This window comes from Macrotis lagotis, chromosome 7, assembly GCF_037893015.1.
Source record: "Macrotis lagotis isolate mMagLag1 chromosome 7, bilby.v1.9.chrom.fasta, whole genome shotgun sequence".
Lineage (NCBI taxonomy): Eukaryota > Metazoa > Chordata > Mammalia > Peramelemorphia > Peramelidae > Macrotis > Macrotis lagotis.
In genome coordinates this window covers 220,775,533-220,798,188 of record NC_133664.1, presented here as the reverse complement: position 1 = coordinate 220,798,188, position 22,656 = coordinate 220,775,533, and the positions used below count along the sequence as shown (strand labels likewise).

The following is a 22,656-nucleotide window of genomic DNA, read 5'->3' as shown; positions in this document are numbered from 1 at the left end:
CAGAGAAGCAGAAAATTAATCACAATCCTTAATGGAGCAAAGAAGAGGAAAAGTAAGCAAAGTTTGTGAGGCACCCAAAGACTGATGCCATTTTAATGGCATCTTTAATTATTTCTATCTAATGCAGTGATCTCTCTGTCACTTAAAGCTTAAAGGTCCCTGGCTTTAAGCTATTTGAGGTACATACAGTTATAACTAGATGAAAGATTCAACCCAGAGAAGACTTGGGTCATTTTGTATTTCAGGAGAGAAGAAAGAAATCCCTGGGCCCCAAAGGAGAGTAAGTTAAAAGTCTAAAATCCAGCAACAGACCTCCCCAAGGGGAAACTAACAAGCAAAGATAAAAGCTTCCACAAACAGATGGTGACTTAAAACAAGGGAGAAAGAGGAAAAAATACAAAATGGAAAAGGTCAAGAAAAGGAGTGGAGAGATCTATGGAAGGGCTGGAGGGTAAAAAAAAGAGAAAATATAAAAGGAAAGTTAAGATCCTGTTAACATGAAATAGTTGAGTAGGTAAACTACATTTTAAAGTAAAGTTTCAAATGCAAAAAATGAAATATCAGGATTTGGAGTCATGGAGAGAGACATGAGATGAAGGTATGTTTTTGTTTTTTTTTAACCTCAATATTTCAGGCAAAAGTAGGAAATAACCTAATTTACCTCGCAGGTAAGGGAAACCTTTAAAGAGCTGAAAGCCACAGTTATTGTATTGTATTCTCATTAACTGAGCAATAATTGCTCAAGATCTCCAAGAAGTTTGACATATTTTGGTATTTGTTCCTGATATCAAGCACTTTGGACAGATGCCAATTCTAACCACAAAATTCTCATTTTTAATGCCCTTTCATTATTTTTATATCAAGAAGACAGCTTCAGTTAGGTACTGAGGTGCCTTTAGCATTATAAAAGAGTAAAAAAATCAGTAATTTTTGTTTTGGACAAAAATATACCAGAGGCAACTTTATTATTAAATAATTTGAAGCATCTCTTCCTAGAGAGAAAATCCAAAGGCACAAAAAACCATCTTACCTTTAAAAACCTCTCTGCCCAAATCAATTTTCCTACATATTATTTATAGAATTCATGCACAAAGTCAAAATCCTGGAATCAAGATTAAACATGAGGACAAAATCTAGGAACAATAGATACAACGTTCAATAGATCCTGGAGAATCATTCTCTTAGAACCATTCTAACCCTCTTTAACTATTCCCTGTAAGGGGTTTTTTCCTATTTCTTAGCCAAAGGAGAATTCAAGAGATGCTTTTCTTAATTAATTAGTAAAAGCTTCTTCTTTTCTTCTTTCTCCTTGCCTAATTTTTACTCTAATCACTTCATAGAGTCTTTACTGGGCTGAAATGACCTATCTCTGTAGTCACTGGTTAGGCCTTCAGTACAAATAATGAAAAATATTTCAATGCATGACATTGGTTTGAACTGATAATTAAAGAAAGATTAGAAAAATTCAGATTAGACCATGATCTAATTAGAATGAAGAACTTCTCTAACATCATTTTGTAATATCTAACTTAAATAGGGAATGGGGAAGGGGTAGGTCTTAATATGCTTTCACAATTTCCTCCTTATTAGTTTCTCTTCAGTACAATTCAACAAATATTTGCAAACATGGATAGATCATTGTCCTAGATTGTTGTTTAATCATTTCATTCATGTCTGATTCTTTATTACCCAATTTGAGGTTTCCTTGGCAAAGATATTGGACTGGTTTGCCATTTCATTCTCAAGTTCATTTTACAGTTGAGAAACTGAGACAAATAGGGTTAAGTTACTCACACAGGGTCACACAGCTAATGTCTGAGATTGTATCTGAACTCAGGTCTTCCTGACTATCCACTTCACCACCTAGCTATCCCAACTGTGCTAGATACTAGGAATAGAAAGGCAAAAATACAAAATTCTTCTGAGAGATCTAACATATAAACAGATGCACCAAAAGAAAATTCAAAATAACTGAAGGATAAAAATTACAGTTCAAAGGATAATTCAAATATTTAACATTAAAATACTTTTGATATTATAAAGAGCCTCTTAAATATAGTGTTTTAGTGGTAATATATGTATCAAATTACATGCATAATATTAATTATTATTACTCTTTTATAATAATTATGATTATTCCATGACCCAGAATTTTTATATAGACATGTTCAATTAGTAGATATTATAATACCTCTCCTTGTAAATCTAATAACTAAGGGAGGTTAAGTTCTAACTTTGCTTCCCTTTGTCTTTACTCTTTCTTTGTCTACTCTGGTTCCTGTTTAATTCAGAGATTCAACATTGTTCAAGAGTTCTTCCACCTTTCTCCAAGAAGTTTGATCAAGATGCTCCTCAAGTGGGTAGTTCTCTTCAGGAAAATCCTTTGCCCTTCCACTATATGTCTGAGGGCCAGAGGCTACATGGATAAGACCTCTCCCTGCCAAGCCCAGAGATTCAAGTCCATAATCTTTTAACACTCACTAATTACCCTTTTAGCAAAGAAAATATGATGGACTGTGGACCTTCTGAAGGTCATCCATAGGCAATAACAGTCACCAAAAAAAAAAAAAACAACAGAATCTGCTCTTCCAACACTAAAGAGAAGGAAACAAGAAGCATCAAGTACTTGAAAATGGGAATCAGGAAGATTTTCTATAATTAAGTTGGAAATTCTGTTAGCCTATGTGGCATCTACCTCACAAGTGTGCATTTATGCCTTCTACTGCTCACTAAATTATGAAGACTGAATCTCTTCACCTGCTCCAACCAATAGTGTCAAGGGAGCACCATGCCCCCAAACCTAGCTTTTCTTACCTGAATCCTATTGGTCTGTTCAAGCTACTTTGCAGAATTTCAATAACTCTATATTCCCAATTTGCTGTTTGAGTTGTTGCTGTTGTTTGTTGTTGTTGTTATGAAGTTGTAGCCTGCTCTATATTCCTCATCTTTCTCACAATTAAAGTTGAACAATCTCCGTTTAACATGTTGAGAGAATCCTCAAGGTGCCAAATATCAATCTGGGTTTGAATAGGCTAAACACCATAGCCTCTTCTCTCCCGATCTAAAAAAGTAAAAAGTGCAGGTCACCCCCCCCAGATGAAGTATAAACTGGCCTGGCCTCCAGGGAATCCCACTCTTGCCTATGGTGTTCTGTTTCAGTTAAACCAAATTGTTTGCAAATATTAGTTACCAACTTCAGAGTTGTGAGAGTAACTTTTGTAAACTTAAGAGTGCTATAGAAATAATAGCTGCTTTTTAAAGGTACTGTTGTCAAGAAGAGCCTGCTAATGCTAGTAAGGGAACATCAGAGCAGATATCACAGTGTAGTAGCAAGAACCCTGAATTTGCAGTCAAGGGACTGGATTCAAATTCTTATCATCCATGTCATAGCATCTCTCATTCTCTGAATCTTCCCAAATAATGTCTCTATAGTCACAAATAATGTAGTGGAGAGAGGACCAGGCCTGAAACCAGGAAGATCAGAGTTCAAATCTACTCTCAGACACTTATTAGTTATATGACTCTAAGTAACTTAACTCTATTTTCTTCACTTTCCTCATATTTATTCCTTCCTGGAGAAGGAAATGACACACCACTCCAGTATTTTTGTCAAGAAAACTCCAAATAGAATCATGAAAACATGAAGACATGCCTGAAACTCTTATTTTACTTATGAAGAAACAGACACAGAAACAGATAATTTGCCCAAGGTCACACTATTATAGGAGTTGGGGGTTTGAACCCAGATCCACTGACTTCAAATCTGAGCTTTCCACACTGCCTCCCTAGAAAGCCTATGATTTCATTGGGAAACGAATGACTCATGAAAAAGTCCTAAAAACATTTACAAAACAAGATACAAAAGGAAAAAAAACTCACAAATTAAAACAATGCGAATAGCAAACTGCAGCACTGAGATGTGGAAATGAAACAAGGAAGAAAGTTGAGGGGCCCCCAGTTGAGGAAGGGTCAAGACAGAAGAGAGAGCTCCATGCTGTGAGCTAGTTTATGTTTTAAACCCAAACTGTTGCCCATCTGTTCCTGTCACTGAATATGGAGCTATGCACTCTAGAGAGAGGTGCCAGGGCTGACTGAGCAGCTGGGAGGGTTGTAATGAGGACATTTAGCATGTTGTTCATTGAAGCAGCAAAAGCAAATTACCACCTATAAGTAATGGACAGGGATGGCTTCAGGGGGAGCTAAGCAAACATAATGGATTGAGGAGAGGCAAAAGGTAGGGTGCCTGGGATGGCAGAGTAATAGGAATGGGGGACAGAGGATATTTTTCTAGACTAAGAGCTCTTTTGCCAGATCTAGCCTTATTATCCTTTGTTGAGCCAATGATGAGGCTCAATTCAAGATTGTGCTAGGCTCCAAAGAGGGAGTTCACAGAAACAACTTGGAGTCAGAAAGACCTGGGTCCAAAACCATCTCAGGCATTTACTAGATGACTAGACAAGTCAGTTTACTTCTCTTTGCCTTAATTTCCTCATCTGTAAAGTGGAGGAGGGGAGCATTCAATAATACTTTCCAACTCTAATTCTATTAGCCAATACTCCTAGTTCATCTGCTTTAGGCTTCAGCAATCAATCTGGCTATTAATACAAATTCTAGATAAAGGAAGCCATTGTCCATAATCTGAAGAGAAGACAGTACAATGAAGGGCAGTGAGTATAGGAAAATCAGGACTTCCACCTCTCCCCACATTTTATTCTTCACAGCCCTGCCTTGAGTCAGGGTAGAATTTAATCCCACCCACCCCAAAAATATATGTTGTTCTTTGTGCTGAGCTTCATTTCTAGTGTACATGATGTTGACCTTTTAAAAAGCCCTCTGCTTCATTTCTTTTTCATTATAGTATGGGAGGAGAGAAAAGAATAAACATTTATATAGTACCTAGTGTATTTCAGGTACTATGTTAAGCACTTTACAAATAGTATCTCATTTGATCCCCACAAAAACCCTAGAAGGTAGGTGATGTTATATTCATTTTGTAACAACTGAGGAAATTGAGGTAGATAGACTTATAATGCTAATCCATACATTCTCCCTTGTGTTCATGTGACCAGTAGCACATATTTTTGAGGCAACAGACTGGGCTAAGAAATACATTCTACAACCATAGTTCCAGAGTCCTTGAATGCCTTAGTACCATGTTTTAACCAGCTGGCAAAATAGAGAGCTAGAGGAGTCCTTACAGTTTATCTAATCCAACTAACTCATTTTTCTTATGAAGAAAATAAGACCCTGAGATGCTAAATGTTTTGCCCCAGATCACACAGGTAGTGTGGCAAAGCAAGAATATGAACCCAGGTAATCTATTATGCTTTCCTAGTAGTTATCCTTCATATATATTGTCTTCCCCTTTTGGAATGTAAGCTCCTGGAGAGGAGGGGCTATCTCTCTTTTAAAGATGTAAATATGTGTGTATGCATATATATATATATGCACATATATGTGCATATATATATATATATATTACAGATTTTCTCATGACCTCCACGATATCTGCCAAAATTATTATTTATGCACCTGCCCTAATCAAAACCTGGAGTGAGGAGGGTGATGTTAGACAAGGGTTAGGGGAGGCAAAAGAAGAAAGATCTTAACTTCTCTTTTCTTTATCCTTAGGTATTGGAACTCCTTGAGCAACCTGGTAGCTTCATTATTGAATTCAGTGCGATCAATTGCTTCACTCCTGCTGCTCCTTTTTCTCTTCATCATCATCTTCTCTCTCCTGGGGATGCAGCTCTTTGGTGGAAAGTTCAACTTTGATGAGATGCAGACCCGAAGGAGCACATTTGATAATTTTCCTCAGTCTCTTCTCACTGTGTTTCAGGTACAGACCCTCATCTACTGAGATTAAAGCAGGGAAGAGTCAGTAGGCAATGATAGGAAGGGCAAATAGTACCAAGAACCCTTCCCCTGGAGAACCCCACCCTGTAATAAGGCTAGTCTGAGTCTAAAACTTTGGAAAGGAAGGAAAAACACTAGGAGATCAAGATCATCTGTATCCCACCTAGAAACAAGGGACTGGATGGAGGTATCTTTCCAAAATTCTTTTAAGTCTTCGGATTTGGGGAGGGGGGAGGTTGAGCTTACAATCAAATGTTATATAGCAAATGTTTTATTAAAAACTTAACAGTGGGGGCAGCTAAGTGGCGTAGTGGATAAAGCACCGGCCCTGGGGTCAGGAGTATCTGGGTTCAAATCCGGTTTCAGACACTTAATAATTACCTAGCTGTGTGGCCTTGGGCAAGCCACTTAACCCCATTTGCCTTGCAAAAAAAAACTAAAAAAAAAAAAACTTAACAGTGAATGGCAATACAACCAACTAAATTTAGTGATTCTATCTAAATTAATTCCAATGCACCAAGTAGCATGACATAGGTTTTTAGACTTTGCCTGTAAGTTCCCATCAATATTCTTTTTCATTCATTTTTCTACTTCTATACTGTGTAGTTGGCATGTACTCCATTCTTCTTCCAGATTGAAATTTGACTGGAAATAGCTCATTGTTGGAGAAAGGATCCAAAGACTCCCCCTGAAAAGGATCTTCAGACGTTAGAAAATATCACCTACAATTTCTAAGTGATCCATGAATTTTGCTTTATGTCAATCCATTGGTTAATAGAGACCTATAAGAAATGAAAAACAATGAATATAAGATAAATAACCCGAGTACCTTAACAGGCTCATAATTCTGAGGTGCATCAGGTTAAGGCAAGACATTCTAATTATGTTCTGAACATGTTCTACTAATTCAGGCACCCAGTGTCTTCTGTATGTCTCTTACCTTCTTCTTTCATCAGTCCAAAGGATAGTGGTTTCATAGGACTTTAGAGGTAGAAGAGATTGATGTTTTTGTTCATCCTTCAATCTCAAGGAGGACAAATGACATCACAAGGTTGATATCCTGACTTGCACATGAATTGTATTATAGAGGTCATCTACTGAAGCTCTCATTTTATAGATGAGGAAATTGATACTTCAAAAATTCAAACCCAGATTTTCTTATTCCAAATACAAAACAGTTTCTACCATATACCATGCTGATCAGTTCAATTCAACAGTTATTTATCTGATTACTGTGTGTGGACAGAGCATAATATTAGGTTCTACAAAGTTTAGATAAGTCTTAGTCCCTCTTTTCATGGAGTCATAGAATCATAGAATTGCAGAATGGGAAAGGATCATCTAGTCTAACTAATACTGAAAAAGATTCCTTCTCCAATGATCCAACCTTTGCTTAAAAACCTCTAGTGAATAGCTTGTTGATATCTCTCTTAAAAATGTGATGGCCAGAATGGTCTGTCTAGGGTAGAGTAAAGCATAATTGTCATTTCCTTCTGATATGCCTCTCTATGTAATATAAAATAGCATTAGCTTTTTTTGATTTCCATATGACATTGTGTGTCATATTGATCCCCTGAAAGTCCTCATGTCTTTTTCAGAAACAAAAATGTAGCCATCTCCCCTACCTGGTGTTTGTGGTGCTGTTTTTTTGGAACTTGATTGAATATCAGACATTATATTTATTACTATTAAATTTCATCTTACTAGCTGATTGAGATATATTCTTGGCCCCAGATTCTGACATGCAAAGTACTAAGTTTCCCTTTGTAAATGGTATTGCACCATTTACAAATCTTACGAGTATGGTTATCTATATCTTCATCCAACAATCCAGCATCAAGGAGAAATTCCCTGGGTAAGCCACAATGCTCTAGGTCCAGCCCCTCACTCAATTCTAAATCCACTTATATTGTATAATTATTGACTAAGGCACATCAACTACAAGAAAAGTATGAGTTTTTCCAATGCTTTACTGAAATTTAAGAAAATTAAATAATATTCCTCTAATGTATGAGTCAAATAACTGTTTTTGTGGGATTGGTGACCTTGTGTGATGTGGAGGAGGTAGGTATTGTGCCCACAATAGAAAAAAATGAAAGACAGTCTATACACAAAAATTATGTTTCTGAAGAAATATATTTTAGAAGAATTGTCTGTGTGTGTGTGTGTGTGTGTGTGTGTGTGTGTGTGTGTACAGGGAAAAATTTGGTGAAAGTCCCTAACCATTTCCACTATGCCACCTGGCTGTCCCCTGATGCTATTTTTAAAGGACCATGACACAAGTTTTTTTTAATATAATTTATAATATATTTTTATATTTTTTATAATTTAAGGTGCTCTGTGAATTTACCAAACATCTACACTGATCTCTTTTAGATAAAAACCCCTTTTGTTATTCAAATCATTTATTCTAGTCATCAAGATTTCAGAGTTTTCCATCCTTCCCAAGCAGACTCCCAATAGAATCTGAGGTCTATCTTGTCTGTGGATCTTTTGAAACATGAACTTCTTAAATTTATGGTGCATATCTAATCAAACCTGAAATTCCTCTTCTCCCCAAACACAAATTCTAAGATGACTTCCCCTCCACCTTCCCATTATTTTTGCTCAAGCGATCAATTCTTTCTTATTTGTAAGAATAAGACCCTGAATAGCCATTAACTTTGTTAAGTCTCCACCTTTTTTGAAGGATGTCTTTAAGGCAAGACAATAAATAATTACTTTATTTGCCTTTAGGAGAAAAGGAGGCAGGGAAGAAAAAAAGGAGAGATAGAGGGAGGGAATGAGGGAAGGAAAGACAGAGACAGAGAAAGACTGAGATAAGGACAGAGTTCACCTTTCATTCACCACTACTATATCATCCTTCTGTTCAGACATTATTATACTGTCTCAGTATATTCTGATGACAATAGGATAGTTTTATTCTCTTTCAACCTCGATTCAACTTCATCTAAGTGCTCTATCATGCTTCTCGTTCCTGAAATTCTCCATGGGAGGATTTTTTAAAAATATATGTTTCTCCACCACCCTCTTTTTTATTTATACTCTTTGTTTTAATTATTTTGGTCATGGGTACCATCTCCCTCTCTTACCCCACCAAGTTTTAGGGATATCTATAAAGTCAAATTATTTGCTTTTGAACCTCTAATATTGACTCTACTATTGAAGAACTTATCCACCAGAAGTCCAGATACAAAGATGAGATATATTTTTGTTATCCACAGTTTGTGTATTTCATATACATGTGTTTTATTATTGACTCCCTTCTCAGAATTTGTCTTCTGTGAATTTCTGTGTCTCTATACTGTTCTTTATTTATTATAACATTTCACTCTAGTATCTAGCTTGGTAAATATGCATATGCAGTTTTCCCTTCCCCCTTCCTTTTAATTTTAAAACCCTTTTGATTAGATTTAAATACAATTTTTACCACTACCTGTTAAATGCACTCCATCTCTAGCTAAGAGGCCATCATTCAAGCACTTTAATTCGTGACCCAGAAAGGTCTGGGTTGCCTCATTTGTAAAATACATATCCTGCCTTGTCCTTCACAGGTATTTGGTGAGAATAGGTAAAAAGCTATACATGAAGTTGCTTTGAGTCCTTCAGTGCTTCAGAAATGTAAGATTATAGAGAATGGAGAAAATATCAAGAGAAAAAGTTTGTTATTCAGAGACAAAAGCGATTTTACAGAATTTCACAATAATTGTACAGGAGATATAAATCCCAGAAATACTGTCCTTGATGGGTTAGAAAACATTATTCACTTTACAAAGAAGGAATGATGTTTCTTTGGTATAACATTAGACTTTTCCTTCCTTCATAATTCTAGCTTTGGGACATGTCAACAACTGATGTTAGGGGCTAATAAGAAGAAGATTGTTGATAGTTCAGGTATAGAATGGAGCTGCTACCTTTGGTTTTCTATTTGTGGTCAAACAAAGCTATATTAAATCTTTGTCTCTGCTATTTAACTCCCAAAATGATTTACTATGTTTAGCTGAACTGGCATCCATAACCAAATCCAAAGTGGGAGTTCACAATGGAACTCAGTTGTCTCAGATAAATCAATTGCATGCTGGCCACTAACCAATGCCCTAGGCCCTAGTCAGGGAATACCAACTGGAAAAATGAAGGGTAGAATACCAGTCAGCTGCAGGGAGTGGGCAAACCAATCTTCCCTTAATAATGCTACAGAAAGGGCAGCTAGGTAGCACAGTGGATGGAGCACCAGCCTTAGAGTCAGAAGGACCTGAGTTCAAATCCGACCACAGACACTTAATACTTACTTAATAATCACATATTCCCGTTGCCTTGCAAAAAATAAAAAAAGAATGCTGCAGAAAAACCATCCTGCCAAGGGAATAGAGCATTGCCTGCCCTTGATCAGTATAGCTTGGTCCCAGTATTAAAAGTTCTAATTATGAACATTTGGGACAGGCAATGTGAAAATTCTTCGTGGGCAAGGAAAACATTAGGGTGTTCTTTAAATCTTTGCATAAAAATAGTCACCTATGACTAGGTCCAGGCATATAAAACATAGAACTTTGACTTCTTGATATTCTATAAGGACTTGTCATCCATTCCTACCCCCATTTCCTCCTTGGATAGCTTCTCAATGACTGGATAAATATTTTGCAGTCAGGGCAGAGGTGCAATATAAAGGCAAAAATTGAGGGTAGGGTAATGATTGTGAGTTTGCTCTGTGCAGTCTAACGATATGTCTCTCCTTTGTTGGTTGGAATGTATCAATCAGATCCTGACTGGGGAAGACTGGAATTCAGTGATGTATGATGGGATCATGGCTTATGGAGGACCCTCTTTTCCAGGAATGTTAGTCTGTATTTACTTCATCATCCTTTTCATCTGTGGAAACTGTATCCTTTGCTGTTGCTTATGTAATTCCACTCTCCCTGTTCCTCAAACCCTTTCACATTGCCCTGCCCAGGACTGTTTGCAGTTAGGGCCAGTCATCTCAATAAAGAAAAAAAATAGCTAACATTTATAGAGAGTTTTAAGATTTGTAAAGCACCACTTCAAATATAAGATCTCCTTCTATTCTCACAACAATTCTGTGAGGCAGATGCTATTATCGTTTTGTAGATAAGGAGACTAAGGCTTAGAAATGTTGTCTGAGACAGAATTCAAACAGGTCTTCTAGATTCCAAGTCCAATATTCTATACACTGCATCAGCAGCAGCCAATTGGACAACCAATATTGAGACTAAATGATTAAAGTATATTCATATAGATATAGATACAGATATACCTTATATGTGTGTGTGTGTATATATATAAATATATATATATATGTATATATGGTATAAATAGATATACCTTAGGTTTCATCAAGGTAGGTATAAATATAAATTGTCAAGGTAGATATAAATATAAATTGGGCAGAGTAGTAAATTGCGGTCTTTCAAAGTGGACAGAGACCTTATAGCTCTTTGTCAAGGCAGGTTTAACTGGGGTTTGTATCACTTGGAAATCATTAAGGATGTTATCACAGGCTTTCTGTGTTCAACAACTATAGCATGGTGAGAATCACATTGCTCCCTAGCTACTATCCTAGTTTCTACCTGCCAAGAATTCCAATTCTTATTATTTCTTTCACTAATGAACAAAAACAGACATCCTACTGAATGTATTCTTGGCCATTGCTGTGGACAATCTGGCCGATGCTGAAAGCCTCACATCTGCCCAGAAAGAAGAGGAGGAGGAAAAAGAGAGGAAGAAACTAGCTAGGTAACCCTCTAATTAAGTGGCAAGAGAAAGCCAGGCACAGTACTTTTGAGATTACAGATCTTGGAAGGCAGTTTCTGCCATTTCTCAGATGACAGCAGAGGAGACTGGGCTCTGACTTATGGTTTTCTCTTTATCCAATAAAAGCTCTAGGAATATTGACTTTCTATAACCAGTGGAACTATTCCTAATTTCTGAGCAGTCACTCCCCTCATTGAATTCCTGCTATGCTCTCCACAAGGGAGTTGCATTTCCCAGATGCCCCCCCAAACTCTAGCCCATTATCCCCATCTTCAGCCTAAAAAAGACCACACAAACATTAGAGAGAGTACAGGTAGGTGTAGGAGGGCAGCAACTTCAAAGGACTCGGGAGTCTTTTTACAGCTTTTTTAGTTCACATCTCAGTTCACCTCACAAAGAGTGAACAATTCATGCCCTTTTGGTTAACCTAAATGGCCAAAAAATAGAATACATGGATTTAGATTCCATCATTGATCTAGCTTAGATTGAAGGTGGTAACTGCTGCATTTTCTGGGTACTGAGCAAATTCAGCATATCAACTACAACTCAGGAGCATATTACAAAATTAAAAAGAGTTGTTCAGCTGAAGCCAGTTAAGATCCAAGTTAAGTAGAAAATGAATGTGACCAGAGGACAAGGGTTTGGGGACCTTGGAGCTTCAGTGATCAGTTTAGCGGTGCCCAGAATGGTATTATATAAACAGAAACAAAGAAAGGAAGTCCAGATGTATGGGCTGCAGACTCCTATAGGTTATATAGCCTTAGCCTTCATCAAGGCAGAGTCAGGTCTTCTATGCTGATCACTCAAGCAAACATTCATGTGTTCTTCTTCTTGTTGGTTAACCAGGACTGCCAGTCCTGAGAAGAAGCAAGAGGTGGAAAAACCAGCTGTGGAGGAGACCACGGAGGAGAAAATTGAGTTGAAGTCAATTACTGCTGATGGGGAGTCTCCACCCACCACTAAGGTGAGTAGTGCACTCTATCTTCTTGCCATGGGGTTCAAAGTTATGTATTCCTACTGCAACTGAGTCCAGACTCTATCTTTCCAACTTAGGTCAGTCAAAATGGCCTAAAGAACCTTGATTAAAGGGAACAAGAAAGAAGGTACAAGAGAGATTTTATTTAAATTGTGACTGGTATTTAGATAGAAGGCAGAGGAATTAGAATAACCAAGTGGGAAGGAAATTCGAGTGCAATTTGACCTTGACACACAAGAGAGGCACTGAAGCCTGGCAGATAGAAGAATGGACTTGGAATCAGGAAGACATAGATATTAGTCCTGCTTCTGACACATACTAGCTATGTAACCAAGGGCAAATAACTTAGTATCTAAGTATCCCAGGCAACTGTCTTAGGCTATAAATTACTCATCAGTAACTGCATCAGTAAAGAGAGCTCCTACATTGGAAAATCTCCATACTGATTAAATCATCAATCCAAACCACAGGTTAAAGACAAAATAATTCAATACTTCCAGAAAGGACCTATGAATTCACCAATGTGGGTAGTCCCTTCACTGACTATAGCCCTTCTACTCCTTAGTAGGTACTTTGATGAGTTGCTTTTGGTCAAAATATTTCATACCTCATGGCCAGTCTTTTGACCTCAACCACATCAGTTCTCAATCAACAAACATATGGAAGCAGTTCAAGCTTAGTTTAATCTATGTCAGTTTGTGTCTTTTGGCATAGAATTTGTGAGCTTCAGTCACCTCCATATCATGTTTTGAGTATTTTAGTAGAAAAATTGCAAAACAACACTGATTATTTCAGTCAAGTGCTCATACAGTTTCTATTGGAGAATTTAAATAACTATCTCATTTGTCCAAATCCATGGAACATTGTCTAATTGGATCCATTGCTCTTCTTTCTCTTGATTGTTTAGATCAACGTGGATGACCTACAACCCACTGAAAATGAGGAGAAAGTTTCCTATCCCAACCCAGAAACTGGAGGTACTCAGTCCCATTGCCTGGAAATAGGGGTGGGAAGGAAAAATTTTCCATATCCTAAAGCCAAGTGGGAATAACTTTGGACTAGGGATTAATAGACATAGTTTTGCTTAGCTGAGTGATATCAGGGTAACACTTAACCTGTTAACTCTCTTTTTCAAGGCCACCTTGTATCATTTTTAAAAAATTTTAAATATAAATAAAAAAACAGATCCCTGATTTCTTCAAAGGATTCTTCTCAGGGTAAATAAGATATAAAAAGCAATATCACTAAAGAATATATGAATACAAAGTGTCATTATAGTATATATTAAACTATATATTATACATATTTATAGGAAAAATGTCATGTCATATTATAATAATCATAATAATAGGCCAGTTCTTTTGTATGCTATGAAGTACCCATTACTGGATACAAAAACAAACTTCTCACCTTAGATCTATAAAGCACCTTGGAAAAAATTCAACTCAGAAAAACTTCCTGCAAATTGAATTTTATGCTGATTCTATTTTGTAAACTAGCAAGCAGAATTTTCCTTGCTAAAGAGATCTGAAGGGCAAAGGTCCATGATTTTACTCAACTTTCCTCCAAAATTATTCAATATAATGAAACTTATTCATAGGAATTCCTGTTTAAGTTTGGTCTATAAGTCTGAAGTCAATAACAACACAATACGGATATTCCTACACCTCTACTCATCCTGCTTATTTTCCTTCTTTTCTCTCTCATGACATCCCTCTTACCACTTTTTACATTGACTCTATCCCTTTTTTTTGGTTGCCATGGAGACAATGACTAGAGATTTTAATGGTAGCTCCCTGACAGAGAAACAGAATTCTGCTCCATATATTCATGGAGAGGAAAGTCAGTGTGTATGGCTGGGAGGGGAGAAAGGAGTGAACAAAGCTTTGAGTCTGGGATAGATGGCCAATTCAATACAAAAATTCATATTAAACCTCTCACCCTTATCTGAAGTCACACCTGAACTAGACCAAAGAAGAGTGCCATTCCCCCATATAAGTACATGGCTGTTATGATATTTATACTTAAGACTAAGGCCTAGATTCCACCAGGATACTGTCATTTTTGAGCCTGTATTTTAGTACATAATGGGGTATGGACACCTCTTAGACCTGTGGCAATTTTATAAGGATCCATAAATTATCTCATCTGTGCTACCAGTTGAAAAGAAAAGGTCTGTCCATTATATTAAAGGGGATAATGCTGCTTTTTTATCAAGCAATGTTGAAAGATATTGCTGAGATTTGTAGGAACATAGACAACCAGAACAGCTTTAAAAATATCATGCTGCATTGATGATATGCATAAAAAGAATACTAAGATATTCATAATACAGAATCACAGTTTCATGATCAGTCCTCTTTATTTTCTACTTTATACATGATAATACTCATCTTATGGAGTATTTGTTAAGTTCAGAATTTTTTTAAAAAAGAAAAATTACTGTTGGATCTCTCTACCCCAAGACAGTTTTCTACCTCTTCTCATACGTATTCAAAAATATTGCCACTCATATGGTAAAAAGTGCTGGATCTAAAATTCTTTATGCTAGAATTTCCTCAAGGAGGCTGCATATATTGAGAAGATTACAGATCTTTGGATGCTGCATAAGACCTTGCAGGGTGCTTACCACTACTGGAGCTTCTCCGTGTCTGTTACAAGCCTCAAGGACAGTGAGCTCTTGAATTTAAGTAGTTTCCCAAGTATGTCTGGGCTAGAGGGCAAAAGCTATGATATGCACACTGAAGGTTCTCTTCTTGCTAATTAAATGAGTACACTTTTTTAAAAGGAGTGACGTGGGGATAAAAAGTATAAACCTTTTTTTGAAGCAAACTGAAATCAAGCAAATCAATTGAATTCATGTTAACCTACTGTTGTACTAGGATAGACTTTTTCCTAGAGCACATCTGCACACCCCTGAGTCCAATCTATGTATGTAAGCATTTATCACTTTCCACCTCACTCCTACTGTGTCTGAAAGACAGTCAATAATTTGCAGCCAGCCATCAAATATGGAGGACAAGCCCATTCCAATTCTTAAAAAGTGGTCAATTCTATATACTTTCAATTTCTTTAGCATTTCTAAATGATTACATTTCTCCATCCTCACTCTGCTGAATGAATCACAGGTTTTATTCAAAGATCATAAGATATAGAAGTAAAAAAAGACCTTAACATTTCCCTACTCCATACTCTTCACTTTATGTATGTGAAACAAATGAAGCCCAGAAAACTTAAGGTCTATACTCCATCCTCTCCATCCCATTAGTTCATAAAATTCTTAAGAATTAAGTAATTTTACCTTGCATATAGTAAGTGAGCTTAATAAACGTCTGGCTATTTGAATTTAATTTTATCCACCAAAATTTTATCTGGAAATTGATTCTTCTTGAATTTAATTTGATCCATCAAAATTTTATCTGGAAATTGATTCTTCTCCAATTCATCCATAACTCCTTTCCCTTCTTCCAGACCAGTAGTGGAATTCAAATAAATTAACAACTGACTCTTTGCCCTAATGACCGTTTTAAGTATACAAAAAGATATATTGAAAGGTAGTTTAATATTTCATGAATTTAACTCAAATAAGAACAATAAAAGAGGTACACAAAACTATTTTGTATGATATTATTCACAGAAAGCAAACGTATCCATATGGAGTGAAAGCAGCCATGTGACCACAGCAGCCAGTGTTGGAACATATGCAGAATCAAAACTCATTCTCTACCTGTGTTAACTCTTTTTTCTTCTACTTCCATGGCTTCCAAAATGGGCAATAAGATAATCCTTGAAATCTATATTTCTGTTTGGTTGTATCCCAGTTTCCAAAGGTGTTTCACCATTCAGGAAACACCAGCACACTCAATATCTCAGGGGGATTCAGACACAAATGACAGCTTGTCACCCCCTAATTGTTTGGCACTTTTTCTCTTTATGTTGCACTTTGTTTACTGAAGTAACCAAAAACAAGGGAATTAAAATGTAGTATTTCATCAAAGGTATAATGACTTTTAAGAAATGAATAAATAAATATTACAAGCAAAGTTCCAACAATTTTTTTCACTTATGGATAGAATAAGTATTACTATGGGCACTTAGAAAACACTGTTGTGCTAATGAAGGTTAAAAAAAAGTAAGGAATGTAAATTTATGATTTCCATACCTTAGAGAGAACCCTGATTACAAGTGCCTTTTTATGTTCACCGAATTCAACATAGGATTAAGTATCAGTTCTGCTGAAGTGTAAGCCACCTGAATCCCACCACTGTTCCAGACCCAAACATTTACCCCCATTAATATCCTCTTCTCGTTTTTTTTCCAGACTCTAATCCAGTAGTTGAGCCTTGCCCTCCATCTTCACATCCTCCACTACATTTACAAAGACATTCACTTGTTTCCCTGCTGTTCCCATCTTCTCTCCTACTCCAAAGATATAGTGCTCTTTGAGCCCAGTTGCTCTTCTCCTCGTGTCCCTCCATACTGGAGAGGAAAAGCAATGACTTTTCAGGAAGAAGCCTGTCTTCTTGCTATTTAAGTGATGGAATTTCATGGATCCAGTGAGGTGTGGGTAGAGTGCAAACCATTTTTTTTCCTTTATTAGTCACGCACAAACCATTGCTTAAATTCTTTTAGGTCCCAAAGTCCTTTCAAATCAGCTTCTGCTTTACATATTCCTCTTCTAGACCACAGCTGCCCTTCAAACCTCCCTCCCCTCTTCTCTTCCACAGCCTCAGGCTGTCAGCTTTTTTGCATCAAACTGTTTCATGCAAACACAGTTTTAAAGAAAGTCAGATAGGCTGGGGAGTAAAAAGTTAAAGTGCTTCCAACTCTATCCTACAACTATTCTCTTTGAGAAATGAAAGGTCTTGGTGTTCTAGGAGGCTCCCTCATTATTTAATCTTTAAATTCCAATGGATTGGAATTAGTTACTGGGAAAATAACGCACTCTCTACTTAGAAATACCTGTTTATCCATTCTTCCAGTGTGTGTAGCACTCTGCCAGGGCAAATAAAAGAGAGTTGTAGTTTTATTTATCTTATTCATATAATAGAGGTCATGAAAGGAACCTCCTTATCTGCTAAAATGGAACACTCCCTATGGAACTACACATATATTTTTTGACTCCACAATCTGGCCCTTGCTGGAAATGTATTATCATAAGCCCCTAGTTGATCCTTGAATGGTCTTCAATTATTCTATGACCAGGGACTATGCCAAAGAAGATTGGTGACTAGATCAGGAAGAGCCACCCACACCATAGGCTAGAAAGATGAGGATTTATAGTTTACCCTTTTATTGAGGAAGCCTCTCTGTTCCGATAGAACCAATGCCAGCTCTCATTTAGACTTTCAGTGGAGAAAGAGGAGGGAATTTCTCTCTCCTGTGCCTATTCCTGGCAGCAATTACACCATATGTGTCAATGAGAACATGAGCTTACTATAGCAAACCTGAAGGTTATGTTCTCTGTAATTCTCAAATCCAGAATTACCCCATCCTCAAGCACAGTTGGGCTTCAGGAAGCAGTAGCCTTGAATCTCCCTTCCACTATGCATGTCATTCCATTGCCAATGGAGGAGGGGAGGAGGAGAATTTCTATTCCTCATTTTTCTCTACTCTGACAAAGGTGAAAGGGGAAAGCTAATAAGTGCTATAGGGAGTTGAATTCTTCCTTCACAGCAGATTCTTTTCTCAGTCAGGGTTTACTTCCCTCAAAGTTGTACTCTGGTTTATTCAGCCAGTCATTAGACTTTTCTGGTGTGGTGTCAGTTGCTATCATACAGTGACCAAGAGCCCCCATCAGCATCTCAGTTTGACTTCCTGGTTCACTGGTTGTAAGAGAATCCTTTAATATCTTTTTCATCATAATCTTCCTAAAATTAGTCCCTTCTTAAGTGCCTTCAAGAGTTCCCTATTACTTTTAGAATGAAATAAAAATGGCATTTAAAACTTTCACAATCTGGCTCCTTCCCAGGCATTTTTGCATTTTATTGCTCTTTACATACTCTAATTCAGACAAACAGAACTACCTGGCATTCCATCCTATATGCTAATGTCTTTGCAGACACTTTCTTCCATGTCTGCCTCTTAAACTTCCCATCTCCTTCCAATATTCAGCTCATAAACTTCCAGAAATAATGAATAGGAGGAAGAAGCTTAAGTGCTCATTTTTTTTATACAGGCTGGGTTCAAGTTTCAAATAGAATGGAGATGTCCTATAGATTTTAGGACTAGAGATATAGACTTGAAAGTCATTTCTATATATAAGGTAACTGAAATCGTGAAAGTTCCAAAGAAGATAATGTAATATAGAGAAAAATAAGAAATAGTCAAGGACAGGACCTTGCTGTATATTAGGGAATGAAGAGAAATTTGTTTGGCATGGTAGACTAGGACCAGCTTATGGAATTTGAAGTTCATTTCTGGGAAGTGGGGAGTCACATGGTTCAGTAAAGTATCAATGAGTGTATCATTGGATATAGTCCCTGCTCTCTAGTCATGAAATAGAGCCTTCACCCAACTAGCTATATTAGTAATTTTTTAAAAAGTTATTTAGAGGGGGTGGCTAGGTTGCACAGTGGTTAGAGCACCAAACCTGGAGTCAGGAGTACCTGAGTTCAAATCTAGCATCAGACACTTAATAATTACCTAGCTGTGTGGCCTTGGGCAAGCCACTTAACCCCATTGCCTTGCAAAAGCTAAAAAAAAAAAAAAAAGTTATTTTATAAGACTTTTAAAAGACCTTTCCTCCTTCTTGCTAAAGGTGCCTATAGGTGATATAAAGTGTCAGAGCAAAACTACTACAAATGCCCCTGATCCTGACCCTGACCCCTGTCCACCCTCCTTCCCAAGATAGATGGGCATTTCACTGGTTATCGATGAGATACAATTCTGCACAATTATGACTCTCTAATTAAGTAATGAGGCATTTCTAATGAAGAGTAACCATGGATCAACAACTCTGAAAATTATTTCCAGTGGCCTTAAATTAGTTGAATATTGCTGGCCTACAATGAAGTGATTAACTTTTCATTTGACCTAAGACTACCAAGTCAGCTATTTCAAGTGAAGGATTCATCAGAATATCAAGACTAATCTCTGATATGTTATCTCAATATGAATATGTTCAAGGAGAAAATAAAAATCTAGCATCATAAAATCCAACTGCACCCAAAGAATAGCAAAATTTTACCTGGTAATCATGATTCCAGAAAAGGAATGATGACATATGCTTCCTACCTCCTGAAAAAAAGATGAAGGACTCAGAATGCAGAATACGTGATTTTTTGGATGCCGTCAACTCAAAACTTTGGTGTTTGTAACAGGGGTTTTGTTTTCCTTTTATTCTCAACTTAGTAGAAGGGTGAGGGAGCAGGATGGAAGGGAAAGAAGGAAAACTTTTTGCACATTGAAACAAACAAAATAAAATTTAAAAATAAGATTTACCTAGCAAATCTTAACCCACATTCCAAGAACGAAACTGACAGTAATGAAAGGTTCTGGTAAGTTAGTAGAAGATAAGTCCAGAAAATCAGTTAACGACAAGGTGTAAAAGACACTGATTGACAGGATAAGGAATCTGTCTTTGTTTCTTTGTTTTGTTTTTTCCTGGAGACACTGATCTGGCAATGTACAGTCAAAATTATGAGGGGGGCTACTAGGTGGCACAGTAGAAGAGTACCCACCTTGGAGTCAGGAAGACCTGACTTCAAATCTGACCTCAGACACTTAATAATTACTTAGCTGTGTGACCTTGGATGAGTCATTTAACTCCATTGCCTTGCAAACACTCCACCCCCCCAAAAAAAAGAATTATAATGAGGAGAGACCAGAGGCAAAGGGATACTATTAAACTCAAGGAAATTTAGAGATGGATTCTGCTAGTGCCAGGTCCTAGATTGAAGCTTATGATGATCTCCTCAACTTGATCATATCAGAATACTCAACTGTGCAACCCCTTATCAAAGGCAGCTGTGACTCACAGATATTAGAGTCTAAAACATTTCCAGATCACTCCAAAATCCCCAAGAGCAGAGGTAAAGGATGGTACTCTTCAAAGGGACAACTTTTTTCAACTTGCAAATTTTATAATATATTTAAAAAGAGCAGGACAGTTTAAAAACAGCATGACATTATGGAAAGAACAGAAGAGCCTATATTCAAATTCCACCCCTGAAACTTAGCATCTATGGAACCTGAGACAATCCTGATTTGTAATATCAAGTTAAACCAGCTAGTCTCTGTATTCCCTTTCAGCTTTAGACCAATAACCCTGCATCTATGATTCTGTATAGTGATTTTATCACATAGGCAGTCTATCACTCTCATCTTCATTTTTTTCTACAACAAAATTTTATTCTACTTCTAAACACATTTTTAAAAAATTTTCTTTTTTGACTATATTTTTTTAATTTATGAAGCAAATCATTATGATAAAAAAGATGATTGCACATGAAACCACAGATCTAATGTGTACAATTTGCTAGCTGAGTTGTGTATGATGGGTGATACTCTATCACCTTCCCCAGGATTAATTAGTCAAAAAGTATTTCTAAATACCTTCAATGTTGGAGACACTGTGCTAGAGGCTGGAGATACCCAGACAAAAGTGAGATAGTCTTCAACCTCAAGAAGCTTACCTTCTATTGGGAAGTTGGGTCAGCATGTGCACTTACTGGATGCGCACATAAAATAATATAAGATAATTTTGGACACCCAGGGTAATAGTGACTGCATTATTGCAGAAACCATGTAAGAGGTAACACTTGAAGCTTTGAAAGAAACTTGGGGTTCTAAGAGGTGAAGGTGAAGAGGAGGTACATTCAAGAAAAGAGAACAGTCTATACATTAGATGATATACATCATCTAATCATTTTACTTTAAATATATAGAAATTAAGAAATCTGAGAAATAAAGTTACAGCAGTCAGTCAATAAATATTTATTAAGGTCCTACTTCTTCCAGGCACTGTGCTGTTAAGCACTGGAGACACAATTACCAAACCAAAAAAAAAAAAAAAAAAAAACAGAGCATACTCTCAAGGAACTTACAGTCTAATGGGGGAAGACAACAAACAAAAAGAAACTGAAAATCAGGTGGGAGAAGAAAGCAGGTGGTCATAGTGGACAAGTCAGATGTCCTAGAGAAGTGCAGCCAAGTGGGAAATGAGGAGATGTCTGATCTGAGCTTCATCCTTAAATTGAGTTTTGAAGTTCATAATGTCTTAAATCAAAGGGGCAGAGGGTAGTAATGCATTGGAGTACCAAAGTTATCAGGATCTTGAAGGATGATGAAATTTTCCAATAATGAACTTCCTGGGCATGGGGGAGAAATCAGAGATGAATCAGAATAATGCAGCCAGGAAAAAAATGAGGAAATATTCTGAAGGGAGAATCCTCATTTGCACTTTCCCAAGGTCATACAAAAAGAAAGCAGCAGAGTTGAGAGAGTTGATCCTAGAAATTCTTCACTCCAAATGTTATTTCTGCGACCCTTTACTGCCTCTTTCCCTCTCCAGACTCCACTTCCAAATATCAAAAGCCACCATGGAACCCATGGGAATAGAACAAATAGGATTTCTATTATAAATGATATACTAGATTTCCATAGGAGACAGTGTTTCCTCAAACTTCAACTTTGCTGTCTAGATACTGGCAGTGAAATGTGAGAAACTCATATTTTAATAAACCTTTTTCTTGCAGGAGAAGAAGAGGAGGAGGAGGAGCCTGAGATGCCTGTGGGCCCCCGCCCCCGCCCACTCTCTGAGTTGCACCTCAAGGAGAAGGCAGTACCCATGCCAGAAGCCAGTGCATTTTTCATTTTTGACCATAACAACAGGTAATTAGAAATATTGTGAGAGGAAAGGTTCTACTCCCTCCAAAGCATAATAGTCAGAACCTGTGTTCCAATTGTATTTCTCTTCAAGGCTTCAGGCCTCTCCTAACACTAACCAAGACTTAGGTGCCTAGATCTCAAGAGAATAACACACACACACACACACACACACACACACACGCACACACGCACTTTGGGTAAGCTTAAGGGGCAATGTGGTAAAAATT

General features: G+C 37.1%; 1 protein-coding gene across 10 annotated transcripts in view; it reads left to right on the top strand.

Annotated features, from left to right (window-relative positions):
* Positions 1-22,656, top strand: part of CACNA1C (calcium voltage-gated channel subunit alpha1 C) — a 970,192-nt gene that overhangs the window by 828,189 nt on the left and 119,347 nt on the right. For all 10 annotated transcript variants that reach the window (XM_074194976.1, XM_074194975.1, XM_074194966.1 and 7 more), the window contains 6 exons: positions 5,632-5,839; positions 10,613-10,733; positions 11,490-11,604; positions 12,469-12,586; positions 13,506-13,575; positions 22,297-22,432. In XM_074194976.1, the coding sequence (XP_074051077.1) occupies positions 5,632-5,839; positions 10,613-10,733; positions 11,490-11,604; positions 12,469-12,586; positions 13,506-13,575; positions 22,297-22,432 (768 nt within the window). The remainder of the gene's footprint in view (positions 1-5,631; positions 5,840-10,612; positions 10,734-11,489; positions 11,605-12,468; positions 12,587-13,505; positions 13,576-22,296; positions 22,433-22,656) is intronic.